The sequence below is a fragment of the Lasioglossum baleicum genome, chromosome 11 (genome assembly GCF_051020765.1).
Source record: "Lasioglossum baleicum chromosome 11, iyLasBale1, whole genome shotgun sequence".
Lineage (NCBI taxonomy): Eukaryota > Metazoa > Arthropoda > Insecta > Hymenoptera > Halictidae > Lasioglossum > Lasioglossum baleicum.
In genome coordinates, this window is record NC_134939.1 from 11155334 (window position 1) to 11174554 (window position 19221).

A 19221-nucleotide genomic window follows, 5' to 3' on the forward strand; every position below is an offset into this window, starting at 1 on the left:
TTTTTTGTACGTGCTTTTCTGTGTTCGCGAATCAAAATCATTTCCCCGAGTCGTGTGACTCCGGCGGCGAGTAGAAACGCGACTGTAGAAGGCGAGAGGGGGAGAAAAAAAGGAAGAAGAGCGTTATTATAGTTGAGACGCTGATACGTCCCCGACGGGGAGTAATATTACAAAATAATCATACTGCGAATTGTGACGGAGCGAATGCATGACGGATCATGGTTTCTGCGTCCGGCCCCACAGGGATCCTAGCGGGACGCCCTTCCGGTTCTCAGTGCCATCAAGGTCCGCAGTCAACGCAGAACGGAGGTACGGGCAAAGGTTATCATGAAAAACACAGTAAAGTCAGTGTCGAAGACGCGAAACTGCGACATGAGTCCGATCTGTACATCAGGCCCAGCTGGACCGATGCTGCGATAGCGTTGGATCAGCTCGAAAAGGTGAGTTTACACTGTGTCTTCATTTATAATCACAAGGGATTGGAAGCAGACTTGGGCGAAATTGATTTGCAAATAAATTCTAGAAATAATGTGCTCTTTAATATTTGACAAATAATAGTAATTATTTACGAAGAAGCACTCCTTTTTACATACATTTTGTACCACTTTTTCCTTTTTATATAACAGGGGCTCTCTTTTGATTTTCGAGATATTTGCAAAAAGAACTGTTTCTACTGCTAGATTGCATTTTCCGTATGCGTACACGCGCCGTGGCAACGTTTAACGTCAGCCTGATCAGGCTATCTCTTTACAGTTTTTGTAAACACGTTGCGGGTAGCGGAGAGGAAAGGGGGTCTGACTTCGGTCATATATCAGATGAACTTTTAATTTCGACCTGCTACTGCTGGATTTTCGTATTCATGATCGGTCTTTTCTCTTTTCATCAAAATCGGAGAGTAATTGTAAATAATGTATTTCAATTGATGATTTGTATCTAATTATGAAATTGTCGTTTCGAAAAGGAAATAGCGGTCATTTTTATCTGAGAATGAATGAAACTGTGGATTTACCGAGACGAGGGTGTTCAATTTATGGGTAGTTGGTGCTAGTCAAATTAAAAATGCAGAGTAGTAGTCTTGAGGATAGGCCGGACGTTTCCTGTGCAGGCGTTCGAATCTCCTGTGGATTTGCTATCGCCAGCCATCTAATCGATGAAGTACACGCTCTCTGCGGGTTATACAGGCATCGGTATCTCCGGCAAGCTGCGGACAGTTACGCTAACTAGACGTAGATAATAGCTTGATCGCACGCCACTTCGTGAGCTCCGCTTTCGGCCCCGACACTCGGACAAGATGGGAATATAAATTTGATGCAAATTACGCTGGGTCCGACGTAATTGCGCTTGTTACTTTCCATCGGGTATCACGATAAATGGGAAAATTGCTGACGTTGACATCGCTCTGTCAGATCAATAAAACGGCCCACATTGTATGTAACCTTCCCGTCAATCATTTCTAGATATTTTGTTGAACCTATTAAAACAAAACTGAATTATTCAATTCTGCATTTAACGCTGCCAACCCCTAATTTACATAATACCGAATTGCTCATGCAATTTTTATCATTTACGGTTGTAGTAATGCAAATCATCATTTTTTAAGAAAAATGTTTCCAAATTGAATATGATTATTTTGATAAGAAGATATGTTATTAAGTTGTGCTTCCAGAATTTAAAACCTGAGTTTACATTGCACTTGAAAATTGCACTCCATAAAATTTCCTCTTTGCGCTCGATTTTATTTCGACTCCATTTTGTGAATGTGAGTGTTAACTTTTAGCAGTTTAATAAATATAAATAAATTTAATGATGTTGAAGTTGTTTCAAACTATAGTAAAGTCAGCGTTAATATAGTATTTTGTCTATCAGAAACATTTTTGATTTGTGAATATTGAGAGCTCAACCTTAAAAATTGGAGCTGAAGATAATGACCTTGATCTTCAGCTTATCCCGAATAATTTGTCGAGACATGCAGACCGTTTCTAAGGGTGGATTTATAGTGGAGCAGCGAGGTGAGCTGTGCGGTGAAGAAAAAAGAAAAACAAAGAAAATACATATGTACTTTTTCATTTGTACGTGTCGAAATGTTGTCACGAATGTCGGTTTCTTTTCACCGCGCCGCTATCATCGATGTTCGCAGCTCCACTATAAATCCACCCTAACAACGATAACGCGGAGTTTGTTTCGATCAGCGTTATCTCGAGAAGGTGGCTCCGAGAAAAGGATCTCTGTCAAAACAATAACAAACGACGAAGTTCCTGTCTCGGACTTCGAAGTATGTATACCCTTTTCACGGGGCGCGCCCCTAAGTTCTCTCTCGCAGCCTAGCTGTAAACTTTCACACACGCGGGTGGTCCCGGAGACGTGTTTTCGAAGGTGAGAGAGCAACGAGCCGAGGGTCGAGGGGTGAGGAACACGGCGAAAGAAAGACAGAAGGACTGGGTTGAAGTGTGGATCGACGAAGGATCGACTTCCTGCTAAGGAATACACCACAACCCTCCTTGTTTTCTCTGACACGAACCTTTTCGTCCGACTGAAAAAATCCCCCGAATATAGACGGGGCGACGACGAAGACGCAGACGAAGACGATCTCGAGCAATCTTGCGACACCGAGATCGTCCCCCGAGATCTTTCGATCTCGAGTACCAGGTAAAATGTGCGTGGCACGTGAACGAACCACGAGGCTATCGCCTTTCGGTCCAAATAGGGTGGGGAGCGAGCTTTCGGCAGACCGGGACCCTTTTCTTTGGTTTTTCTGAGAAGGACAGCTCTGCTGTACCACGGACACCTTCTGTCGCTGGGTTTCCCTTCGAGACTGTCTTATTCTCGCTGCGACACCCTTCGAAATCTGTATCGAAATCGTAACCCTTTGATTATAGATTGAGTTATAAGTTTATAAATCTGCTACCAGTGTAGTACTTCATCTTTACGTCTTCGTCTTGGTTAAGTAGCCAGTTTCTTCTCTCGCAGTTACTGCAATTGTCGAAAGACTTCTATAGGAAATGATATACTGGAATAAAGTAATCGTACAAAATCTGAAGATATTTAATCGACGAGTAACAATTTCAAAAGACATACAACATTGTGCCTCGAGTAAGTCGGTCCACGATATTGCTTGCTATTGAGGGATTAGTGGAAGAATCCTGAGCTAACGTGCAGGAGTCCTATCAATCAGTCAACACGGAGCTTTTCATCTCGTTGATCATTCGCGAAGTATGTTCGGAGCATGAGATCTGTTCCAGTTGGACGACCACAGGAAACTTTGCGACGTGGAAACCGCTTGTGACCACCCAGAGAGAGAGACTAGCTTCAGCAAAACGTACCCTAGAACTGACTTGGTTCGCCGGTTATTACGCGGAGATCCTCTTTCCTAGAGGATCGAGAGCAATTGAAAGCAATTTGTACCTTTATTACGACAACTCTGTATCACATGCTGTTGCATGACGTAGAACTTTCTGCCTTCGGTGAAAGCTTGTTTGCTACTGTTTAAGAACAATAATCTTCTGGAGCCGAGTGAGCTTGTGCATGCTCAATCAAAAGTTCATTTAACACTTATTTATTTTGTTCATTGAGGAAACAGAAAATGGAGGCCTATGTGGTTACATTTTTTTAAATTAGTGCCAACAATTTTTCTTTTGTAAATACAATCATCACGAATTCCCTCCTGTATCCTATAACTTTCGGCTGAAACATTTTGTTTGAGTAATGGAATTTTGCCCAGTAAACGGGCTTTTGAGCGCAGTGTGCATCGGCGGCGACTTTCAAAACGACTATCTCACCCGTAGTCTTTCGTAGGCTCTAATCAATCCTTCAGCGATCCCCGTTGCACTTATACCCCTCGGATTCCAGGGAAACACGATCGTCTAATTGCCGCGAGCGTCTCCGTGACGCGACCGCTCGGAGAATAAGAAAAGCGACTGGTACAGAGCTTCCCGAAGTCTAAAAATACAGTTGCCGGCTGACTTTGTGAAGCAACTGGAATAGTCGAGGCAGTCATGGGGAAGTCGATCGGGATTGGAAGATCCGTTTATGCGAAGGGATTACGTGTGCAGAAAAGGTCTGCTGCTAGCTAGCTCGGTGTCTTGCCACCCAGCGAGACCGGCGCGAATAAAGTGAACCGATCGAGAGAGCCGCTTCTCGCTCCCGTTTTATGGTTTACGCGATTGCACAATTACGGCGTTACCGGCGGGAGGTGGTGACAGTGGCGGGTGGCAGCGGACAGTGACGGTGTAACCGGGACGGTCAGAAAAAGGAGCAAATTCGAGGTCGACGGTCCACTTTTCTTGGCCACCGCGCGCCGTCTCAAAAAGGACAGCGACTCCGTTTGGCGCTCTCGCTATGCTCTTTCGTTCTTTCACTCGTTCGTTCGTTGGTTTCTCTCGTTCGTTCTCGCGTTCATGCCGGATGAGTCAGTCCGTCTCACGGGCACTGCCCTTACGATTCCGTGTACGCATACTTGTACACATGCGTATCTCTCTTCACCCTCGAGAGACGCAGACGCACCGTACGCCCTCGGTTGCTTCAGTTCTGGAGGACAATGCGCGACGGCCCTCAAGATTTTCGGCTAACTTCTGGCTCCGAAAGCTGGAGACGTTCAGGTACACATGGAGAACGTACTTCTTGCAAAAATTGTAGACACATTTTTTAGCGGCCATTGTTCAATTCTGAAAGTGTGGGTCGGAGCTTAATCGAATGTCTTGGGAACAACCGATTTTAGGTATCTCGACATTCTTAAAAAATAAATTAAAAAATGATGCATATAATTTGGTACTTTATTAATAAATAAAAAGAGGTAGGGAATATAATCGTACTTACGTTACGACACAATAGATGCAATAGAGTCATGTTTCTTCAGAGCTATTCTATCGGTTTATTTTGTACAGACTGGAAGGAACACGATTGTTGCAAAGTCTGCACCAGGAACAGGAAACCGGAAGTGTGTACATAGTTCGCCACATTGTGCGATGCAGTTCTAGACGACTATCGCGGTCAATCGTGTCGTACGTAGTCACAAACCTGAGCACGTGTGCACGCATGAATTGTCACGAGCGTCCGCTTACTCCAATTTGTTTACCGTCCAGGAGGATGATTAAGTTACAGGCAACGACCTCGACCTCCTACACCAACTCTCCTGTACACAATCGTTCGCTTATATATGGCTGCGTGATCATATTTCCTATAAGCATTCGGCCAGGCTGAATCGCGTACCCCTGTCATCTGTTTATTAGATCACTGTCTTTACTGCCTTTAGTGTTTCATCGTGACAATAAAGTCGAACAATTTTTGGTCTGTTGACAGTGTAAACAAAATACCCAATTGTGGCCACCAAATCTACCAAACATAAATTTCGATGGAACACTGCAAAGTTGTATATAAAATAATATTAAAAAACGGGTCTTCGTGAACTCACTTATCGTATGTTTCAATTGCAGTCTAATTCAAGTGTTGCAAATAAACAGGTTCCTTTATTTTAATTGCATGATGTGCAAAATGAAATTTTGAAGTTCGACAATTTGTAAAGATGTTCATTTTCAAGCCGCATACAATTGTTGAAAATTTTGGAGTGCATCATAATATTGCAACGATAAGCCTGTAGTCATAATAATGAATAAACATGGAGTATTAGCTGTTTCGTTGGTGGCAGGCCTCTCTGCGCCGAGCAGAAATTCAGCAGAAAGAAGATTCTCGGAAGTCCGAGAACGCCCCGGGGCTAAAGATAACGACAAACTTCGTGCCGTACTATTTTATAATCGCATCTTAATTTCTGGCAGCTGAAATCCTCCGGTCTGCGAGAGCACAATGCTGTACATTCACGCACGTTGCGTCGGCCCCGGCCGTTCCACTGAGATTAAAGGGCGCCGACACTATGTGTGAGGCTTTTACACTAATAATACCTACGAAAGAGAGGGCCTCGTAAATGTCCAGAGGGTGGAGGCATGCCGACCGAGAAAGCACCGCCTTTCCTTGGCGACGCGGGTCGCATGATATGCTTAGAGACGTCGCGTCGGCCCGACGTGATTTTAATGTATAATGCATAATGATTGCCGGCTAATTATACTCTTAATACGCTTCCGCCGCGACAAAGCCTAGGGAACAACGCTGTGATATGCAAATTTCAAACGGACTTTCTTTTGAGAATAATTCAGACGTGGATCTCTAGGAGTGAGGAATGCGAGATGTGGATGGCAAAAAAGAAGTACTCTAAAACATTATATTTCAGAGTTACGCATTTATAAATAATTTTATATGTGCTATTATCCCTCTCTGTTATGGTCTATAAAAATAAATTTTCTAAATTGAACACAGGAGACACACAGAAAAATTGTTTTTGGACAGATAGATGGGAGGCTACTTCTAATCGAATCTCAAACTTAGGATAGATAGAAAATAGTAAATTCATAACTATTTGACAATATATTTTCCAATCCCTATCTTTTCTGTCGAAAGTATTTAAAATAATATGCGTAACATTCTCAACACACAATGGACTCTAGCATCTTTAGCAACTGCTGTGTGCCTAATTGCGTTAGTTGAGATGTTAGGACTTCTACTAACGACAGTGTCCTTTTCCGTTCCAAGGAATCCTAATGGCTCGAAGTCTCTAATTTCCTAATTGTCCGTTCCTCGAGAACAAAGTCGTACCCGCAAACCCGGCGATGTTTGAGCGATAGCCGGGTGTATCAATCAGGTACTGACCCTACGCAAAAGACCCAACCTGAAGAGGTCCCAGCAACTAGTGGGCGGGTACCCTTCACTAGGGATGAAAGGAACAGGCCGACCCAACGTTCCTTGGACCTCATCCATTTCGTTTTGACTGATTCCATCGACGTTTACGCCGGATTTACAACGTTAGCAGCCATGCGAAATCATGGGCTACGCTTATTCCGCATTCCAGGATTTTTCACGCGAAAATCTCTCTTTTATCCCTTTTACGGCGCTGTGTGTCGCTTACACAACGAATTGGGGGGTCGTAATGGAGACCAGAGAGATTGAAAGGCTAACCTGGACCTTGGCACAAAAGGTGATCGCCTCTGGACTCTCAGGAATTGATGGATTCTTCGAAATTCATGCAAAAGCATGGAATCGTTAATCCTGTACGTTTTCGTTTGTAAGGAGACATTTTCAATTATTTTTGCATGGTAGAAGAAGGTACTCTTCCCAATCCGGCTGTAGGAATCCGCCGAAGAATGTTTCAATTACGCGGCGACGGCATAAAATTGTCGGTTCTTATTACCTAATCTTCTTCAAACATTCCTCCCTTGCGCAACGGTCGATTGCGTGCACGTTTTTCCTCATTACATAATATTGCAACTAACGAGACTCGCGTGCTCGGAGAAGATCGGCACGGCAACAAGGGAGAGCGAGTGCCGAGGCAACGTTCCACGGCAACAAAACCGAATCGTGGTCGCGCAATTGATATATTCATTAGCCGCCTAATAAGCGGGGGCCCGGTCGAGTCTCGGTAAACAGAGAACGCTCGATCTCAATTACATTTACGAGTAAATCATCTCGCCACTTATTAAGCCAGCTCGAACGGACTTGTCTCTACCATTAATCACGCACCGTGCGCCGACTCCGATGCCAATCGTGCATCAAGCAGGAAGAACCGACGTTGGTGATGATGCTGCTGGTGGTACGATGATGGTGGTGGTGGTTGTTGTTGTTCTTCTTGCTTGTTTGCTTGTTTGCCGACGTCTCTGTCTCTTATGTGGCCGCTCAAAGGTGGAACTTAGCTACTGGAATCCCAACGGAAGGTTTTCCTTTCGAATAGGCATCGCCCCGGTGGAATTCTTCGACCGATTAGAGCGCCAGTCGGATCGAGTTTCTTGCGGACACTTTCGAGCCGTACCTACCGCAAGAACCTATCCGTTTGTCTGGCGAGTCGCATGTCGTCTACTCAACCCCCTCGAATGAGTTCCACCCCTTTTTTCCAGCCACTTATCCGCCTAAGGTAATCATTCCGAATGGGATTCTTGCGAAAACTCGCCTTGCAACCACCCACCAACTCCCACGCGACTGTTCATGGGGGTTCTCTCTGCGAAATAAAAGTGATCTGCATTTCTGCGTCAGTAGATATTTTCTGCATCGATCGTAAGGAACAGGAATCAAGTGAAAAGTTCCTCCTTCCTTCAATAATCTTAGTCCATTGAAAATTATACATTGATGTTTCTAAATATTCTCTTAACCTGTTTACTATTTTAAATTGTACTTACCCATCTTTATCATAATATTAAATCATTAGAACTTGGTCTGTGTTTTCACTGTTCGAAATTATCCGAACTCATTGTCGATCGCTCACCGCCATTAACAAGCAGAAAAATCGATTGCCTAACCGGGCGTCCGATAAACACGCGTGCCATGATCGAATCTTAACGGAGTTAAAGGGCAGTCTGATATTTCACGATGATGTTATCTCCGATCGCGGCGCATGATGCTTTCACGAAAAGAAGGGGAGCGAATTCTGTCTCTCTCGCTCGCCACGCGAAGAAAATCGAGAGAGGGACCCCGTTATAATAACTCGTCGCCACGGGGTTCCCCGGTGACATAACTCCGATCCCGTTCGAGATCTAGCGATCTCGATTAAACAATTATATACTTATACACAACGATGAAGAAGAAGAAGAAGAGGAAGGAGGATCGTTTGTTCATCTGGGGACGACTTCATTCTCAAAAACCAAAACACGATCTTGAGAAACCTTCGCGAAGTCGAGTCGAAAAAGGACGACCGATGCGGGGGAGGGAGGGGAGAGAGACAACATTTAACGAATTTATGTTATTCGTACTTTTAATGTTTTTTACGACGCGACACGAGGCTCGCGAGGAGATAGCAGACAGCATAACAGGATCTTATGTCAACGACGGTGGTCCCAGCGCCACGAGGTTGTAATATGTAGATATTGCCCACCACGAGAAACCCCATAAGTTCCGCGGGGACCACTTACGGGAAAAAGGGGGAATTCCTTCTCCTCTTCGGCCTGTTCTCTCTCCTCCACGGTTCGCCAGCTATATAGACGTCTCGAGACCGACTCGTGGCGTCTGCGCTTCCTTTCTTCTTTTCCCCCTCCCCCTTGTGCTCGCTCTTTCTCGCTCCTGCTCGGTCCTTCTTCTCCTCTTCTTCGTTGCCGCCTTACCTTTCGGTTTCTACCGGTGATCTCGAACCGTACGAGAAAATTCGACCGCGTTCTCCTGACTTCGAGAGGGCTCGCGTGTCTCTCTCGCGATTGTTCGCAAACAATGTTCGCGAAGCCGTTTAGCGCTTTGTCTCCTCGGGGGACTTCAGGCCTCTTGATTGCCGTGGCTGTCAGCGATTATGCGGTGCCCCGAGCTGCCCAAACCCGGCTAAAAGTCCCTTTACCTATTATGTACCACAGTCTGCGGGAATATCAGCTGATTTTTATGGTGAGTAGGAATTGTCCACATTATTTACGAGATACGGGAGGGGTATTATTATTTTAATCGATTGAAAATAACGCTACAGTAGTTTTAAATTCTTGATATGAATTAATCCACTTTTCATTGAAATGACTATCGGTAATTTAGTGGCCGGTGTAATTATTCAGATATTGTTTAGATTAGCACAACTTTTTTTAGAAGTATTTGCGAAGAGTATTAAAATCGTGCAAGAGTGGCTCAAATATCCACAACAAAACGATCCAAGGTCACTGTTGATCAATCTGGAGCACTCTAATCAGAAATTGCAGATCTAAAAATGCATGAAGGAAGAGGGTGGTCCGTTCATCGTCAAACGATGAAACGAACGAGATTGACCACACCTGCGGGAGGTAGAAAAATTCCGAAAAATGGGGGAGGGGTTCAATTCACAGTGGTTGGTAGAGGCGAGAGTTTCCCGGGTACCATGTGGCCGACGAGGATTGTCTGCTCGTCTAGAGTTACCCGAGTCTGGGCAGCCGCGAGGCCGCGGCACGAGAGTTAATTGGCTGGAAAACCTTGCTATCCGATACTCGACGCCCGGCTACTGTCCCGGGATACGTAAGCGTGTGTAATCTGTATTTTCATCTGTACCGTGGCTATATCGTGGGTTGTTGCGCTCTCCTTCAGATTCGCCCTCTGTCTTCTCTCTCCCTCTCCCTCTCTTATCCGGCTGCTGGTGCTTGCTGCCTGCTGCCGAGAGAAGAGAGGAGAGCAAAGAGCCAGGGCTCTGCTCTCCGCGGCTCTCTAACTGTACCTCGACGAGCGGCGTAGACACCGGAGGAGAAAAGCGCCCGCTCCTTTCCTCCCGAGCCCGATTCCATTCTGATCCGTGGCTCTCCGCGTCTTTCCCTCTCCGTCTTTCTTTCCCCTGTCGACCAGGAAAGATAGGTATTGTTGCGGGTGGTCCCTGGTGCACATTGTCAGACCGGCCACCAGGTAGTGTGCAACGTTGCCGCTCGCAATGTTGCGACCGTTCCGTTCCTCTTTCCCTCCGAGGATTCATCCCGATCCTTTTCCCCTTGTTCCTCGTCCTCTTTAATTCGCTAGGACCTTCGGTCTTCCACCCTGTGTACTTTATCGGCCTTCAATTTTCAAGTGTCTCTTATCTTTCATTTTTTCTTCATTTCTGTTGCTTCGATTCGCTAGGATTCAACTGTTAGATCTTCTGTCCTTTAAACCTTCAGTTTCTGAATGTATGATTTGTAACCCGTTGCTCTCGGAACTCTTCCAACTGGAAAACCAAAAATTTCTTCCGACCTAGAATATTTCCATTTCAATGTACCCACATGATACTTATTGACGAAGGAACGATGTACATACAGTTATTTCTTCTGAAGGAAATCTCACCTTTCCTATTAGGACAGCTAATGAGCCTGGATCCCGAATTTTTCAGGGCAAAGCGGAGGGTCAGAGGTCTGCGGTGTGGATCAGGGCAAGGCTGCAGGATCAGCTGAGTCAGCTGGGCTACTTCCTGCAAAGGCACGCAGGCAAAGTCCTCTTCCTCGCGATCGTCGCTCTGGCTACGTTCTGCGTTGCTCTCAAGTCCGCTCAAGTTCACAGCAAGGTCGAACAGCTCTGGGTTCAAGGTAAGTGCGTCATCGAACAATTTCCTGTTTCTCTTATCTCTCCTTTTATCGAAACTTCGTCGACTACCGAGTGAACGTTTGGCGCGGGAAAATGATCTTGGACCTGCCAAATTGTTTCAGACACTGTTGTCTTCGTTCGAATCGAACTTCCATTCGAGATATCGTGTTTTTCTTGTGCCATAGACATTGTTCGATGTAAATCATTTGAGTAAACGTCGGGGATCGAAGCTTTTTAGTCTTATTGTGGAATTACATGCTGAGTAATAGCTGCAGATGTAAAGAGATGATTTGATGACTGATTAAAGAACGTTGTAACATGACAGGGTTCCAACAGTTCCATCAGTAATACTTCAGCACATCTGGTACACGATGCATTTTATACAAACTGCAGTGTTCGGTTCATTCTGCATGGTGTACAACACGGCTTATGTGTCCAACGTGACGGGAACATTATTCTCCTGGCTCCAACCGCCTTGCCCACCCCCAAATACTCGAAAATTTTGATTTCTCGACTGGCCGAGTGAGAATAGTTCGAGTTACGTCATTCTCCGAGCTGAAATTACTCCAAACCTTTATTCTTAAATAACTTCATATTCATTTTTTTATTCTCTTTCAATTCCCATTCGGTTGATTTATGTTTAAATCACATCTTAATCGTCACCCACCAATGGTATTTAAAACCTCAATGTTGTATACTAGCAGATATTGCAAATATTTAAAATGTAGTGTCAAGCATCTAATATTAACGGAATTTATTGAATGCAAGCGGAGAACACGATTTTTCTTTTTAAATAAAAGTGCGGTGAAATTGTGAACGAGGCGCTAAATTTTTCGGAGCCGAATTGCATATTTTTGGACCGACAGGCGTGCTCGAAGAATAGTTTCAGGTGAAAAAATACTATCGGACGAAGGAGGAGGGAGAGACGTCAGAACGGAGTGACAAAAGGAGGACAGAGAATTGAACGAAAGATCGCTTACCCCCACGCCGGGCACATGGTACATTAGTTTGCTCGCTGGGTGGCCCTCTATATTTATCCGTGGTCCGAAACGCTAATTCGAACACCCCGTTGCTAACTTAAACTTCAAGCGTGCGGGTGAAATCGAAAGATCTCGGGTAGCTCGATGGAATTACACGGGGCCGGCCATAATTCCTGGTTTCACTAAAGAAAAAACCATCTTTCCTTGCATCAGGCAATTCATCGAAAAATATAAATTCTGTACGTTCCAAAGCCTTACATTCGTACCACGTGAATTCATTGAAGATTGTTTAAAGAGAAATAAATGAGAACATGGAGTAAAAATATTGGAACAAACAATGAACAGCCGGATCTTTTGGAGATTAGAGAAACACGTACGATACAGATCTTCGATTTCTCGCCCAAGATCGAATCAAAGGCTTTCCTCGACGAGAACTCGTGCACGCCAGATACCAGAAGTATCAACGTATTATGAGATTTTAATGAGCAAACGAGTTTGCTCGAGATCACTCTAGAATAACGCTCGAGTGGAGTAATGATTCCGCTAAGCGTGATTAAATGAAATGCTGACGGAGTGTCGGTAAAAATTTGCATTCGTGATCATCTCGGCCGGAAATCGTTAAAATATCATTGCTTCTCAGACGTCTAAGTGAACTATAATTTTGTCTTATGATTTCTTGGAATATGTCTAAGCGGAAATCTTTGAGGAATGCGGATCGGTTAGTATCTTCAGCACCTAAACCAGATCGCGATCTTATGAAGATGCAGGATGCATAAAATAGGGGAGAAATGATATTCGCTGTATTAAATTTATTAATTGATAGATATTTTTCGTATTGGCAACAAAGTAGTTCTAATGAAGGTGATTGCTAGAGAAATCGTAAGGCAAGGGGTTAAAGAGCCTGGTGAAGGGATCGTTGCTCCTCGATTCACTTCTCACGTGGCCGCGGCGCGAAAGAAGAGGGTTCTTTCGAGATGGTGATTCGAGATGCGTGCGCCACGCGGATCGGTACCGGATATCCGTGAGGTGACTGCAGCAAAGTGCAGCAAACTCCGTGTCCGTGGCGGGATATGCGGGCATAGTGTTCTCGGTGTTCCCTTGGCAATGGCAATGGCAATGGCTAGCCGAGGGCCAGAGGACGATCCGATCCGATCCCGGCGTAAAAGAGTGGCGGCTGCGGGACGGAACCCGCCGACGATTGCATCGCCGCATGGAGAGGAATTTAACTTTACGACTTGACGGCGACGCGGTGCGATTTGACGATATTCCGGGAACGGTGTAAATTCTCCCTGCCGGGGAGATTGATAAACGTTGCTTTATGGGTTCCTTGGTCTCGCCGAGAGAAACTGACACGCACCCACCACCACCGATTTGCCGATTTTCATCCTGCGCATTACCTATTAAAGCGGAAATCTAGCTGCCTCAGTTCGAAAATATTCGAGAAATTTAGGTTGTTGTTTCTATCAATGTTTTTGGGCTGGTTGGTTGTGGAATTCGATTTTTAAGCGATGCTGGCGTTGATGAAGACGTTTTCTGATGTGTTTTCTAGAGTTTTACCAAAAACTGTCGGTTAAGTATCTGCAGATACAGAATACAGTTTTGAAGAAAAATCGCGATTCCTACCCCGTAATGCACCGCAGCCCTTAAAAGGACGCCGTTCGAGTGACGTCAATCACCTGCATTTATACCTGTTATCTGTTCTCTCCCCACGAATCCCTTCGTTTCTCTCATTCGATCGCTGAAGAAAAAAGTCGGCGATGTTTCTCGATGGCACGAAAAGGCAACGATAAGAAATGCGGCACCGAACTATAATTCGCGGTTCGCAGCTGCGTTCTTGACAGAGAGTATAATCTCGCGCTAATTAAGACGATACCAGAGGACAGGCGAGATGGTAATGTTCAGCGAATCGATGAAAAATTACAGAAATTGTATCGGCAGGTCCGTAATTTTCGGTTCTAGCGGGTTCGGCGCAGGTGGTTTCGTTTTTGCGAATAAAAAATCAAGTGCATCCACTTAATTCAGTCCCTTTTGCCCTTGTTTTCGCATACGGCGCGGCGGCGACGCGGTAGGGTGGCTAAACAGAGAGAAAGAGAGAGAAAAAGAGAGGTTGGCACACGCGCCAATATAGTGTTGTCTCTTTCCTTCGTTCATGGTTGTCCTTCTCTTCCTGGACATCCGTATACGGCGGAGGCGGTTCGGTCTCTCGAATCCAGAAAGAGAGAGAGAGAGAGGACGCTGGGGACAAGGAGAAAGGAGACCGAGAGGAAGGGCTCCTTCTGCCGAGCCTCACCTAAGGGAGGCAATACGTCGGTATAGGTCACTCCAAGAGTCGAGAATCTTTTTCTCATTGATGGTCCAACTGTCCGCGATTTGCATGCGTTTGCCTGCCGCGGACTCTGACAGCGACCGGCTCTTTGAAAAATGGGATCTATCGAGCTGATTCATTTCTTTCCGACGCGAGCCCCTTGAAATATTAGCTCTTCTCCATTCTCGCATCCTCTACAACTACCGAGCATTAAACACGACTATTTCGCATTGCCTTCTAAAAATAACAAAATCAAACCCATTCAAGCTTTAATTATTGTGACTCACAAATAATCTTAATGTTTGTGTACAGAAAGATTTTTATTTGTGGAACGTCGCAGATTTAATTAAAAAGCGTGGTTCTGCGATACTGAATATCCATCTTTATTCGTATGACATACTATAAGCATTATTTTGCTCGCTTCTTCGTAGAAACGGCAAGTGTCCGACGAAGATTGAATGAATAAAAATTGAGAAATGATTTAATTCTGAGAAGTTCTCGTTCCATTCGATATTGCTTAGCTTAGAGAGGAATCAGTTCACTTCGAAACGGTCTTGTCATCTTAAACGCGCTTAATGGCTTTAATCTCTGAATTGAAGCTGCTCGCAACCTAAATTACCATCGTATATGTATCTTTGCAACAATGGGAAAAGTTTGTATGCTGTGCAATGGGCAGAGCCCATTAAAATGGAATTCTAGAGCAATTTTTGTTCTCGTTCCTCCACTTATTACCAAGGCTAAGTTTTTTTACAAAGCCATGCAAAAATATTAGGTCTACAAATTAATTAACAATCTTCACAATCAATTAGCAAATCTTTTATCCACTTAAAACCATTTTTGACAGTAGAGTGTATTTTGCTCCGTTTATAAATAGACAGAAAATGTAAACTGAATGGCCCACAAATTAATTCGTACACGTGGTAGCTTCAGAGCAGTTCTGAAGAGTATTTTCAAGAAGAAAATTGGAGAGACAGGAAACGAGAAAAATGGCCCACAGATCGTTGAAAATTGATGCCGGAAAACTGATCGTGGGCCTAGAACTCGGAAGTGGCTAGTCGGCGTCTTCCTGGAACGACCTGTACCGAGGGGCCAGTCGGTGCAAGGAGGCCGCCTTGGCGTTAGTATGACAAGGACAGACAGAGGACGAAGGCACGACCATGCACGAGGGCCGACCGACTGCTTACATCTTCATTAGGCCCCCATGCCTCCGAGAGCAAGAGAGAGAGAGGACTTGGTCGCCGGTGGAACGGAGATAGAACCCGAGAAGAAGAAAACGATGATGAAGCCGGCGAGAGGGAAAGAGAGGGCACGATACACCAAGAGCAGGGAGGACGCCGGAGCTAGGGATACGGGAGAGAGCGAAACGGATGAATTCCGTAAGGCCGCAACGAGGATAAGAAAGTCAGAAGACCGTCGTCCAAAGACCCACCGGGAATCTGTTGTTGTTGCAACGACGGACGGACGAACGGCCGCGTAAACAGAGGATCTCATCTTCTATTTACCGATGAGCCCCAATCTTAACGTAGCTGGACATTTCTGCTTTTCGTCTGGACCTCTTCTTGCAGGGACACCTGATGATAAGCAGTACAATTTGAGCTTCTTCAAATACCTTCAAACATGTTCTAACACTTGAACAGCTTCAACCAATCACTCTCAAGCTACTGTAGCCTTTCTCGACAAGGATGTCTCCATGCATTATTGAGTTCCATTTAAGGAAACATTCTCCAGTTTAGTTGAAGCTTCAAACATCTTCAAACAGGACATAGCACGTGGACACCTTCAAGCCTTTCTGCATCCTCTTTTGACTAGGATAACTGCAAACGTTCTCCAGTTTGACGTAGCTTGAAACACATTTGGACGAGACCTAGCACTTGGCCACCTTCTGACATAGATTCTTAGTCTACTATGTTATCTTTTGACTTGTTTATCATTGAGTTACACTTGAAGGAGCGTTCTCCAGGTGGATCGAAGCTTGAAGGCTGTTTGTTGGGGACGTTATCGATCGGACGATTTCGGCACGGGAAAAAAGCCGGGACGGCAAATGAGAACCGCTGGGATTGGATGGGGCTCGGTTCCGGTGAATGGTCGCGGTGGGTGGCCCAGTGGGCTCTCTGTGTGCGCCAAGCCAACCCAGCCAGCCAACCAGCGGTGGGCCTGCGTGCCTGAGCGATTGAGCCAAGTCTCAGCTCCTCCGTGAGCCTCAGAGAGGCTAAGCCTGCTTCGGAGGGCTCCTTCGCTTCGTTCGCCTCCCGCCGTCTTCGTTCCGCCTGGTGGCGCGGCTCCCGCTCTCTCCGAAACGCCGAACCAGCCACAGGAACAGTCGGGAAAGGGGCCACGAGGGTTTCTACGCCAAGTAGCCTTAGCCCAGCTTCACAAACCCGGACCCCCGTCCCGTCGATCTCTTCTTGGGCCCTCCCCCCCCCACTCATTCCCCTTTTTCCTTTCCGTCTCATAGCGTCCCTACTAACCGTCCAGTGGGCATCAACCCCGAATGTTTATTCGCAAGATCTACGGTAATCAACCCACCACCGAGAGGATAGGATTTTATAGACCAGCTTTCGCGGATCTAATTGGCCGACTGCTCGACTGGACCAACACTCTTTTATTTGACTCGCTTGATCCGCTGCGATCCAAACTGTTTTGACTACTGGACCCTAAAATTTCGACCTGAAACTTTTGCATGATGTGGTTAGACATCCCAGTCAGGCTCATCGAGTGTGAAGTGGAATACATGATACTCTAGAGAAGAATAATATTCACAGTGTTGATAGTGGTACTAATTAACCATGGATTGCAAGTTACTCTCTCTCCTGTAACATGGCAATTCTTAGCAACGCCTGAGAGTAATCATCGGCTTGCAAAGGGTCAAGGGTTTCCAGCTTGAGATCAGCTCGCAAGATCTTGCTCAATGTTCGTCGATCATGGATATCTCTCTCTCTCTCTCTCTCTCTCTCTCCCGGTAGGTGTTAACGGCGTTATTGGCGGAATCGACGCGTCGGCCGAGTTGATTTATGGTTTCCCCGCCGAAAGTAGGTGACACCGTTCGATTCGGCGACAGCGGCCGTCTGGAAGACATTATGTTGATGCCATGAGTTGAGCGTCAGCCAGAAATTAAGTCGCGGACCTTGATGAGGCTGCGAACGCCCCGCGGAATTCACGTCTCCTTGCATTACGCCTAATTGCCGGCTCGGGTAATGCGAGGGCTGCGTGTGAACGGCTGCCTATGTGTGTGTCTGTGTGTGTGTGTGTGTTGGGAAACGGTCTACCTAGTGATTCGGGCTGATAAAAGTCGAATCACCGAGCCAGAGTCGTTTGTGAATACGATGCAAGTTATGCGAGTCGGATTCGTTAAGTATTTTATGATTTGAGGTTTTTGGACTACGAATATTTGCTTTAAATGTACTATTTCAGGAGGATTTCAGTAGAACTTGTTGATGTTGTCAGAGCGATTTCTTCATAGCCTATTCAGAAAGATGTCTGCGTTGCTGAATAAATTTGTAATGTGACAGACATTGCATGGAACATTTTTGGAACGTGGAAGTTGAACGAAGAGGTGGATTTAGTTTAGCACGTACGTCTAAAGAACTTTTTTTGTCGAGAAACCCCGGCACGCATGGGGATGTCCAGGAAGCACGTGGTTCTTATATTTTCACACACCATAAAGCTGTCCACACGTGCATTTCCACGACGCCGACAGTCGTTCAATCTTGTTAGTCCCTCGGGATCGGCTTCCAGAACGGAAGAGGCCACTTTTCGGAACTTATTCGTAAAGTGTCAGAGGGAACCGTTTCGTGGAACGTTTATTTAGCAACAGATGGGTGCCATGGCTGCATCAGCGCACATAAATTTGCTGGTTTGAGCAAACATCCCTCACACTCTTGCTTAACCTAACATCTAGCCATCTTCGATCTTTATTAGCGAGGTACACAATGAAATGGTTACATTGTTTTCAAAATCAACAAATGGAGCTAAATTAATCCGCAAGTGAAGCATTAGAGCCATCGTAGATTTGTACAATCTTAACCTGGTAATTATTGAACGTTATGCACATTCGCAATTAATATAACTATGTACAATCTTGCAAACCTCTTTTAAAATCATTATTCAAATAGGATATCAAATTGGAGTTCTGGCGACATAAATTTTACGAAGCAACCATTTTTTATCTCGTTGCTGTCTAGATTTACAACGTCCCTTTCGACAGGATAGTCAGGTACAAAGGCGGAACATGTACATAATATTGAATCAAATCAAAGAATTATTTCCCAGTTCGACAAGAATCAACATTAAGTGAGTTGCTGGATTCTTGAAGTCTATTGGAGGGTAGAGATCGGTTCAGGAAACTCTCGTGGGAGTCCGGCTCGCAGCAAATACATCTCTGTCAGCAGGGTAAAATTAAGAAACGGTTGATCACTTTCTTGGAACGCAGAAATCATTAGAAAGACAGAAGGTTCGTGGGCGCGGGTCGTTTCGCTCTGGGGTCAATGGCGGGGACCGGTGTTCCGTGTTTTAGACAAGCGTCTCGCTTTTGGCTAGTAATATCGCGGAATTAACGTATAACCGGTAATTGGACGGAATATCCCTTTAACGATTCGACGGTCGTGTCCTACCTTGTCCGGCTTAACAGCCTCCTCGTTTGAAATTTAAGGAGGAGAACTTAAGGAGGGCTGCCACCATCGTTGCTTCTGCTCTTGCCGAGGCATTTAAGGACGAAGCACGAGAACCACGAAAAGGGGGTGAGACTAGCGATCTCTCTCTCTCTCTCTCATTCTCTCCTCCTCCTCTCCTCCTCTCTCTCTTTCTCTCACACTCTCTCATCTCTGTTGGCTTCTCCGTTCTGTTTCCCGGCGGCGGCTGTTCGTTGTTTCACTCGGTTCCAAAGGGCCCGCTCGTTGCACCTGCTTCCCTCGTAGTATGCCCATG

The 19221-nt window shown here is 45.5% G+C and overlaps 1 protein-coding gene across 3 annotated transcripts in view; it reads left to right on the forward strand.

Annotated features, from left to right (window-relative positions):
• Positions 1-211: 211 nt before the first annotated feature.
• The window catches only part of Ptc (protein patched), a 44570-nt gene continuing 25560 nt past the window's right edge, over positions 212-19221 (forward strand). For all 3 annotated transcript variants that reach the window (XM_076433434.1, XM_076433435.1, XM_076433436.1), the window contains exons 1-2: positions 212-440; positions 10823-11015. In XM_076433434.1, coding sequence (XP_076289549.1) covers positions 219-440; positions 10823-11015 — 415 coding nt within the window. In that variant the 5' untranslated portion in view covers positions 212-218. The remainder of the gene's footprint in view (positions 441-10822; positions 11016-19221) is intronic.